Source organism: Tamandua tetradactyla, chromosome 11 (assembly GCF_023851605.1).
Source record: "Tamandua tetradactyla isolate mTamTet1 chromosome 11, mTamTet1.pri, whole genome shotgun sequence".
NCBI lineage: Eukaryota > Metazoa > Chordata > Mammalia > Pilosa > Myrmecophagidae > Tamandua > Tamandua tetradactyla.
The window spans coordinates 96,244,910-96,254,663 of NC_135337.1; the positions used below are offsets into that span (position 1 = coordinate 96,244,910).

A 9,754-nucleotide genomic window follows, 5' to 3' on the forward strand; every position below is an offset into this window, starting at 1 on the left:
AGATTCCTGGCCAGGGTGGGGACCCCGAGTCCTGACCAGAGGCCACACGTGCTGCTGTTTCCATCCACGGCTGGAGGGGACCGTCCAGGAGCTTCCAGAAGGTTCCTCCAGAAAACTTGCTGGGGACCCAGTCCAGTGGTTGGGAACCTGGGGGCCCTAGAAAAGCAAGGAGCTTCGATCCCGAGAGCGAGAGGGACCCAGCCGCGTCTTTGGGCGCCCACCCTTACAGAGGCCATACCTGGGGGAGGCAGGACACCCGCGGGCAGGTCAAGGGCAACGGCGCACGGAGAAGCAGCATGGCAGGGCCCGTGGCTGGGAGGGGCAGGGCGTCCCCAGGGCCCTCTCGGGACCATGGAGAGGAGGCAGAATTTAGGGGTTCGGGGTCAGGGTGCAGGCCAATTCAAGAAGGATGGGGGTCGGTCCAGGTGGGGGGGTGCAGTGAATGGCCCTGCCTCCGCCAGCAGGGGGCGCGTGCCCGTGTAAAGAGCATGCACCTGGCTGCACCGCTGGCTGCTCACCTGAGCTGCGCCGGCCATGGCCCCTCCCTGCACGGGAATGGCGGGCACCCTGCTCCCGGTGCCGTGGCTGCTGCCGCTGGTGCTGCTGCTGGGGCCTTCTGACGGGACGCCCTCCCTCTCCACTGTCACCTCCACAGGTAAGAACAGGTCAGGGAGGGCTGGTGGGGAAGAGAGCGCCGGCCACATACCTGGCATCGGAACCCTCTATCAAGGCATGTGGGGGAGCAGCCGTGGGAATTCTGGGGTGCCCTCCCCCCAGCCTGACCCTCCCTGTGTGCGGCCCCAGCGCCACCTGACCGGCTCGAGGCTGGGGAGAGCCGCGCCTGGCCTGGGACTCCGCTTCATGTCTGCTTTGCTTCCCCCAGCCCCCAAAGACAGAGGGGTGAGGACCCCACGTCTGGGGGGTCAGGCCAGGCACCAAGCACGAGGCTCTTCCTTCCCCAAGGAGGTGTCTGACTCACCTCCCTTCTGCGGCCTGTAGGACGGTTCCCAGCTAGACAACCGTAGATCTAGAGTGACCCCCCCCCCCTCACCCAATGTGACTCCCCTGAGCCCAGGCCCCAGCCCCACCCTACCAGGGCTTTGCTCAGCGGGCGCCATGTTTGTCCCCATTTCACAGCTCAAGGAACTGAGGCTCAGGCAAGCTGAGCCCCCCAGCCTGTACCAGACTTTGATCAGACTGTTGGCAGAGCTCCTGCCAGCCTCCTGCTCTAGGAGTCTCTGGGAAAAGTAAACCCCTGGCAGAGTACAGACACAGCCCCATTTTATTTTATCATTCTCCAGCCGCTCAAGAGTGCCAGGTGCTCGGCAGGACCCATATCCTCCACCTCCTCCTCCTTCAAGGCCCCCTGGTTTACTTTAAAAGTTCAGCGAGCCGAGTTGTGGTTTGGCTTGGGGTCCACTGTGACCCCTGAACCATCTTCTTTTCAGCAGAAACCTCTCATGGTTTGGAACCCTCAAATTGTGGCAGAACGCAGTTCAGAGAGGCTGCCCTGTCAGTCCCTGACTCCTTGGTGGTCCTGAAGGGGCCCTGTGCCCACCTTCCCGGTCACCTTGAGCCAGACTCTCTATAGTCCTAAGCTTTGGGTCCACACCTGTAAATGGGAGTGAAGTCAGGCCAACACTTCATGCCTCACCTAGACTCATCTGTTATCCCCAGAGAGCCCGGGAGACTGGACAGGCAGACGGGGAGGGGGAAATGCGGTGCACAGACCTAGCCCGCCCTAGCTTGCTGGGTGGTGTTTCCGCATTTCTGATGCCTGGGGTGAGGCAAGGGAAGAAACGCACAGATCAGCCCAGAGGGCTGGGGCAGGGCAGGGAGTGGCTCCCGAGTGGCTATGCCAGCAGCCGCTGCCCAGCGGTCTGGAACCTGGGCTGGAAATAACTGGCGTTGGCCCCCCAGGGGTGTGCCTGGGTTGGGTGGGGCGCAGGGAATACCCCAGGCAAGACGGTGGTAGAGGGTCTGCACATGTGACCTTCTCACTGCTCCTGGCAGCCAGGCCTCTGTGCCCCCCTCCATTAAAGCTCCGGGTCAGTAGCTGAGACCTCCAAGCTATGGGCTGAGGGCTTACCAGTGACCCCAGAACTGCCCCTGCTCCCTGAGAGCTTGAGGTGGCTCTGTGGGGCTAAGCTTTTCGGCCAGGCCATGGTGTGCTCTCAAAGACCCCAGCTGCCCATCACCTCCATGCAACAGAAGGGGAAACTGAGTCCCAGAACCCCCACTTCAAGGCAGGACTGGGGATGGGACAGCCTGGCTTAGACTCAGACCCCAGCTGTGGTACCTCAGACAAGGGGCTTGAGCCCTCAGCACAGCCTCAGTTTCCCTCTGAACGCCTCCCCTTCTCCCCTGGAGGTGGGTATTTGTTATCCCCGATTATAGCAGGAGGAATCCAGGGAGAGAGAGGGCCCCCTGAGCCATCCCACCATCCACACCTCCGTACGTTCCTTTCCAGGGGTGGCAGCTCCTTCATCACTCGTGAACCACATGAGAAACTTGGGGACCCCACTACCCAGCCTGCTGAACTCTTTGCCCCCCAACCACAGCCTCCTGAGGGAAAATGAACCTACCCCCACCCACCTCCCCTCCCCAAGTCCAGGGGGGACCCCCACTACCCAGCTCCCCTCCCCAAGTCCAGGGGTGACCCCCCCTCCCCACCTCCCCTCCCCAAGTCCAGGGGTGACCCCCACTGCCCATCCTAGTCCAAGCTCCACAAGTCCAGGGGTGACCCCCCCGTCCCCACCGTCAGACACAAGCATTCAGCCCCACTCTAGCTCCCCGAGTTCAGAGCTCACCCCCACCTCCCACTCCTGCCCCCCGAGTTCCACCTCCTCAACCCTGCATTGGGGCCCCACTTCCCCCAGCCCTGGAACGGAGCCCTCCGCCGAGCCTCCGGCAACCACCGAGAAGACCACAGCCGCCTCAGCCCCCCGTGAGTAAAGGGAAGTTTGGGGTGGGGGCGCCAGTTGGAGGCGCCAGGCTGCAGTTCCTGGACTGGCCACCAGGGGCCGCCAGCAGCTAGGAGGGCGCGAGGAGCCCCCAGCCCGGGCCGCAGCCCACCGCAGCCTTTTCGCTGGTGCCCGGGCACACTGAAGTCACTAGAGAGGCGAGGCTGCGGGTTCTCCACGCACGTTTTCCCAGCCCCGAGTGGGCACCTGGTGCTGCGGATACTGCAATGCACAAGAGAAACAAGAGCCGTGAGCCCATGGAGAGACGGGTTATAGACAAGTAAAAGAGATGTTCGTAAAATCAAGGCAGGGCAGGGATTGGGGGTGCTGGGTGATGTGACAGTTTTAAGAATGGTCAGCGAAGTCCCGGTTGGAGAGATGCAGGAGGGAGCCACGCGGATATCGGGGGGTGGGGTACAGCAGCAGGAGAGGGCACGGCCTGAGGTGGGGACTGCTGAGAGAACGCAACGAGGCCAGGCGGCTGCAGCAGTGTGAGTGGGCAGGTGGCAGCGTGCAAAGCCCCTCGGGATTGAAAATACATATATGGTCCCCAAAACATTAAGGGAAAATCCCGACCTGGGGGCGAAACGACCATTTGTTGAAAGTCACAGATGAGAAACAGTCTCTGTGAAGGGTCAGGTTTTGCAACTGTCACCAGAATGTCTCCTTGTTTGGCAGTTGATCTCTGGCTGGGATTTTTCTCAGTTGGTACAAACCTCCCAAGCATCCTCGGCCATGAACAGCAAACTCGGTGAATTCCCTGAAGGCAAAGGCATCCAAATGCCAACAGACTCCAGTGAGCTTTGAAGAGGCTGCAGCCCTGGGTGGGGAGTGAGCAAGAAAAGGCTCTGGGCCCTGGCGGGTGGCTGAGCCTCAGGGCTGGGGCTGACTCAAGGCTCCTCCCCCAGCTCCGGGCGACGCCCTGGCCCCCATACCGTCCAGGAACCCTAGTGTGGTGGTGGCTGTGTGTCTGCTGGTGTCTGTCCTGGTTATTGGGTCTGTGTTAGTGGTCGTGAGGTGCTACCAGCGGGACGTGTCCCCGTTCCAGAAGCTAGACGAGATGTCCATGGTGAGGTGTGGGCGGGGCAGGGAGGGGTCTGGGACGCTGCCTTCCCAAGGGGCAACCCCTGCCGCAGAGCCCACTGATGCCTGAAAGGGCCCTCTTCTGTCCTCCAGGGAACTGCGAGTGGAAGGCCCTCCTTTACCCACCACCTGCCCGAGTGACCCTGGTGGCACTGACCGGAGTGGGCTGGGGTGGGCTGGGGGCTGAGGAAGGAGCAGCACTACTGGGAATAAAGTGCCTTCTGGGCCACCACGGCCTCCTGAGTCATTTATTGAGCACCTGCTATGTGCCGGTGGGATGAGCCACAACTGGGTCTAGTGGACTCCCTGGGGACGGCCCTGAGAGGGGAGAGGCTGCCCGGGGACCCCCAGAGCACAGCGGTGCTGAGGCCCTGGGTGGGAGGGTGTAGGCTGCCGGACGACGGCTGCGGGGCTGACCAGGGGGCACGTGGGGGGCCATGTGGGCATGGCAAGGGGTATTGGTCTGATTCTGGAAGGGGAGGCCCCGTGGCGGGGCTTCCAGCCAGCGGGGGACAGTCTCGATCCACCCTAATTCTGGGGAGGTGGCTCGGCTTCCCGGGGGGGTAGGGGGTGTGGGGGAGCTGAGGCACCCGGGGAGCGGGCAATGTACTTGGTTCCCTCTTCTCAGAAATGTGTCACTCCTCCTCCCCAGGGACCCAGGGCACCCCACTTCCCTCCCGTCCAACAAGTGGGAGGAACAGAGTGGGACACGTGGGGGGCTCCACCCCAGAGCCTTTCAGGCTGCCCTGTCAGAGGAGTAAACCGAGGCACCAGTCTGGGCCATGGGTGAGCACCTTGGGCCAGGAATGGGGCTGCCCGGCCGTGGAGTGGGCGGCATCTGGGCGAGGCCCTGGGTTCAAGGTTGCCCAGCAGAGGGGAGGTCACGCTCCAACGGCCCCCATGGCGGGGATAGGCTGATGGGGCCTCGCAGGCAGCAGCGCAGGTAAAACATTAACCGGCAGCTGCGGGGGACAGCCCTGCCCTTCCCTGGCATGGCCCCACCCCCAGGCGCCCCTCCTGGGGCCCTCGCTTCCAGCTGCACCTCCAGCTGTTGGTAGATGGGATGCCAACCAGAGAGGTTGTCCGACTGCTCAGGGTGGCACAGCATGGTGGCATAGTGTTCCCAGGGGCCCCAAGAGACCATCTCCAGCCCCTGGGCCACACCCTAGGTGTACCCCTCCTCTCCACGCAGAGCTGACCTGCTTCTCCCTTCCCCCTTCTCTGTGTCTCACCCGCCCTCTCTCTGCCCCCCTTCCCTCCCCCTGTCCCTCTCTCTGCATAGAGAGCACAAGTGCGCTCTCTCACAATTAACCCAAACCCCTCCCTCCCACCTCGTCTGGGGCGGCGGCGCCCTCTCTCCCGGCTCCTCCCGGATCCCTGGCCCTGGCTCAGAGGCTGGGGGTGTGGGAGAGCCCAGGCCTACAGGACTTCTCAGAGCCTGTGGGAGCTGGGGGGTCTCGGATGATGGGTTGGGGTCTCATGTACCCTAGAAGTGGGCCCCCAAAACAGCCAGAGCTGGGGTGGGGACTGCATGGATCCCGCATGGGGCCAGGGACCCTGTTCCCTGGGGTCCCTGACACCCAAGGGTTCCTGGTGGGTGTGGGAGGGGTCTTGGGGCCCAGGAGTATTGCCCCTGTCCTACAGGCCAGGCGCCCCCACCCCGTGCTGGCCAAGAGTGAGGCTCCAAGGCCGCAGGGCACGGGGGTGGGAGTGAGCTCCCCGTCTGTGGGTCTGTAGCGCTCAGGGTGGGGGCCGCAGGGGGCTGCAGGGGACATGGGGGGCTCCCCGGCCTCTGGGCTCTCATGTCTGTCTCCCCCAGGCCCAGGGACACCGCAGCACGAGGCCCAGGGGATGGCGCTCTCCTTCCCACCCAGTGGGGGCTGGCAGGGGAGGGGTCAGCTGTGGCAACAGCCCAGGCCAGGGTGGGGGGATCCCAAGACCCTCATGGAGATCCCAAGACCCCCATCCTCGGAGGTACCCAAAGCTGCCTGAGGAGCAGCTTCCAGATGAGGAAACTGAGGCTCAGAGAGACCACAGGGGAGCCTCCAGCCTGGACGCTCTGACTGGCCGACGCTGTTTCCATTTCCCGTGGGGGGGGTCTTAGGAGGCGGGACCCCGTGATGCTGACGTCAGTCCCACCCCCACCCATTCTTAGTGCTTCCCCCCCGAGCCTGACCCCCCATCTCCTCCCCCCACCTAGGGAGCAGTGGCAAGCAGCGTGACCCTGCTAGTTACTGCAAACCCCCCAGGCCATGCCCCCGCAGGCTCCCAGCCCTCCTGCCCTCCCCAGAATCCAGTCCCTGTTCCTCGTCCCTCGCGGCCGTACTTCCACCCCAGGGCCTTGGCACGGGCTGTGCCCACTGCCCAAGGCAGCCTTTCCCCACCCGCTCCTCTGCCTCTGTCTCCTCCAGGTCCCAGCTCAGCCCCAGCAGCCCCCACCCGCGCCAGCCCCTTGCCCGGCTTTATTTCCCTCCCTGCGCGCCGGGAGCAATTGCCCTGCATTCATTGCCAGCTGTGCCCGCCGCCCCCTCGGGCTGGAGCCCTGCTGTCCCCATTCGCGGCCACGTGCCCACCCCCGAGGGGGCTCTGGGCCGCTTTCGAATGATTAAGTAGCGAATGTGAATGTGGACATGTGCTTTTCCTACCTGACACTCAGTTTCCCCAGCCATAGACCTCCCTTCCTGCTTTCCCGTGCACAGTCTCGGCTCCCGGAGCCCCCAGAAGTGTCTGGGCACACACACGTCCACGTTCAGACTCAGAGCCTGGGGGGGTTCCCCACTCAGGCGGTGCACGGACAGCCAGGCGGCCTGGGTCTCTGAAGGAGCTGAGGGGGGCTGGGCAGGGGGGTCCACAGGCCTCTCATGGCCTCACCGTTGCCCCCCCAGTGGGAAGACAGAACCCCAGCTCCCAGGGAGGGAGTGAGGCAGGCGGTGCACTTGCCCCGGGCCCCCCCCGGGCCGTCCTAGGCTCCGGCCCCGATCGGCGTGTGTGCTCAGACCTCGGTTTCCCCATCTGATGTCCAGTCTGCTGGGGGGGCTCATTTGGGGGGCAGAGGGTCAGAGAGGAAGCCGGGCTGCCCCTTGGAGCCTCCCCACTCACCCCTGAGGCTGGGGGTCCTGGTTGTGTCAGGTGCGGGGCCAGCACCACGGACAGCTCCATGCCCGGCCATGCCCTGGACCTGCCCTTCTATGAGGGTCCATCTGTTAGGAGGTCCCATCTCCACCCACCTTCCACAGGTGGGAAACCGAGGCACGCCCCCTGGGGCACAGGGCTCACCCTTCACCCACCAGCTCACCCAACTCTGTTTTCAGGACGCCACCACGTTCCCTTTCTCCAACTTGGTCCTTCCTTTGACACGTCGCTATAGCTCAGAACCCAGAATTCCAGCGTGCCCATGCAGGGGGCGCAGCCCTCGGCAGGCTCCTTAGCCTCTGAGCCTCAGTTTCCCTGCCAGAAAAGTGGGCACAGCGCCAAACAGCATCACCGCCTCACGAGCGAGCAGAAAGCAGCATCAGTGCCGGGAGAGCGGTAAAAGTGAGCTGCTGTTCTTCACGCTTTAGTTAATAACACGATGGCACAGGGCACCACTGTGTGCATTAATTATGCACCATGTTGTAACAATCGTGCCACCTACCGATTGATTCACAAACGCGTGTTTCTGCCACGCCCTTGTGGCCAGGCACCGTTTGTTCTCAAGGTGGGGGCTGACTCCCGTCCCACAGGCGAGCGGCCCGCGGCTCCCATGGGCAGCCCCAGGGCCCAGGCTTAGCCGTGGTGGGGCTGGACTGCCCGCCTGGAGCCCTCCATTTCTCCACCCTGGGGCCCCAGCCGGGCCAGGGCCGGGCTCCACGGGGAGCTCTGAACCCTCGGAGACGGTCAGGACTCTGACTCCCCAGGGGCCCCACCTGCGTCCATGTCCCAGCCCGGAGTGACCAGGGGAGGCTGGAGCACAAGGTCGCAAATGCACGTCCCTCTGCCCCGCAGTGCCTGCCCGTGCGGGACGTAACCAGGAAGGGCCTGGTGGCCGGGGACAGGGTTCCTTCAGCCTGGTCATGGGGCCTGGGGCACGATGGGGAAGATGGGGCCCCCCCAATTCCGCTGAGGCTCCGGGCGCTGGTGTGGCCCTGCAGGGGCGGAGGGACCCCGAGGTGTCCCCACACCCTGCCCTGAGCCTCCACTGGGTTCTCGTCTCACCTCAGCCCTGGCCGGCGGCTGCCCGCTGCGTGGTGGGGAGGGCCCTGGCTGGTTAGTCCCCCCACCGCGATTCCCCTCTCGCCTACCCCCAGCCCTGGCCTGAAGCAGCCTCGGACAGCGCCCAAATGTGGGAGGGCCTCGCTCCCAGGCGCCCCACTCTCCCAGGGCCCGGCCGGCGTGGATGCAGGTCCCGCACCCAGACCCCGCCGCTGGGCAGAAGTGCAGAGCCAGCCCCCGCGCCTGACCCGAGGGTGTCGCTGTCACCCGTCCCCGCGCGGTCTGCGCCCTGGGGGCCTCTTTATCTTTCAGCACTAGAGGGAGGGACAGCGGCCCGCGTGGGGGTCTCGGTGCCCCTCATTCCGTAGCAGCCGCCAGCACGACTGCTCTGCCCCGGGCCGGGACTTGACCCTGCTGCGCTCGGCCGAACCCCAGCCCCAGGCCACCCACGTGCAGCGCCTCGCTGCGCCCCACGCCGGCCCTTGCCGCCCCAGCGCAGCCCCTCCCCTCCCTTCCCCCCCTCATCTGGCGCGTGGAGACCCCGGGGTCCGTGCATCCGGCGCACCAAGCTGTGTCCCGGCCTGAGGCCCTGTGGCGTTCCCTGCGCGCCCTCCCCGCCCACCACCGCTCCCTCTGGGGCCTGCCAAGTCGCCAGGCCTCCCACAGAGCAAAGGGGACCCAGAAGTTGCGGCGCTCGGGGCCCACCTCCTCCCGCGGGGCTGGAGGCCGAGAGTGGGGCGCGGGGAGCGCGGGGCGGGGTTAGCCCGTCCTGCAGCCGCCGCGAAGCAGTGCGAGCAGGAGCCCGGGTTGGCTTGGCCTTGCTCCCGGGGCCGGGGCCTGCGGGGACGGGGCGGCCGCTCAGAGCTGGGTGTCCACGTCCCCGCCGGCGTGTGGCCAGTGCGGCTGTGTCCAGCTGGGAAGCGGCCTTGCAGGTTCCACTCGTGTCCGTGGGTGTTTGTGGGGCAGGTGCAGAAGGAGAGAACCCCCACAGTCTGCCCCCCACGCCAGTCAGAGGAGGCGACCCCCTGGGGCTCTGCGGCACAGGACCCCGGAGGAAGGGCTGGCCCTGCCTACTTCCCCCGTAGTGCCCCGTTGGGGGGGCAGGTGAGACCCTCAGGGTTGGGCCAGGGGCAGATGCCCCAACTGCACCGGGTCTGCAAGCCACAGGCCCGCCTTAGGTGGGAAGGGGGCTCCATCAGGTCCGACCAGGGCTCTGGATTCTGGCCCAGGATGCCTGACACTGGGGGACCCGCCCCCTGTTTTCCTCCCCAGGAACTCCGACTCCATTAGCGAACCTGACCAATGCCCCAGCTCGGCCTCTGGACCATCTGGGCAGACGTGCGGGGGCAAGGCCAGGGGTTGGAACTGTTCCCAGAAGACCCGCAGCCCCCCCCCCCTTCCTGCAGCTCCTCCTGCCCCCCCTCCTGGTGACTCATGATTTTCCATCTTCAGGAAAGAGCAAACAGGGACTTGGTTTCAGCAGGTCCCCAGGGTGGGAGGGGGAGGGGCGCAGAGGG

The 9,754-nt window shown here is 65.2% G+C and overlaps 1 protein-coding gene across 3 annotated transcripts; it reads left to right on the forward strand.

Moving 5' to 3' along the window:
• The first annotated feature begins 4 nt into the window (after positions 1-4).
• CIST1 (colon, intestine and stomach enriched 1) lies at positions 5-6,470 on the forward strand. Of its 3 annotated transcripts, none has more exons than XM_077122132.1 (4): positions 5-655; positions 2,471-2,947; positions 3,872-4,032; positions 4,140-6,470. In XM_077122132.1, the coding sequence occupies exons 1-4, from the start codon at positions 535-537 to the stop codon at positions 4,185-4,187; spliced, it is 807 nt and encodes a 268-aa protein (XP_076978247.1). In that variant the 5' UTR covers positions 5-534; the 3' UTR covers positions 4,188-6,470. The 3 variants fall into 3 exon arrangements, with proteins under 3 accessions (XP_076978247.1, XP_076978249.1, XP_076978248.1); XM_077122134.1 differs by lacking the exon at positions 4,140-6,470 and adding an exon at positions 3,642-3,759 and having other exon boundaries at positions 3,872-3,980; XM_077122133.1 differs by lacking the exon at positions 4,140-6,470 and having other exon boundaries at positions 3,642-3,982.
• The last annotated feature ends 3,284 nt before the right edge of the window (positions 6,471-9,754 follow it).

Coding starts and splice junctions, on each gene's coding strand:
- CIST1 (XM_077122132.1), top strand. CDS start 535: ATGGCCCCTCCCTGCACGGGAATGGCGGGCACCCTGCTCCCGGTGCCG. Junction 2,948..3,871: donor CACAGCCGCCTCAGCCCCCC/GTGAGTAAAGGG, acceptor CTCCTCCCCCAG/CTCCGGGCGACGCCCTGGCC. Junction 4,033..4,139: donor AGCTAGACGAGATGTCCATG/GTGAGGTGTGGG, acceptor TCTGTCCTCCAG/GGAACTGCGAGTGGAAGGCC.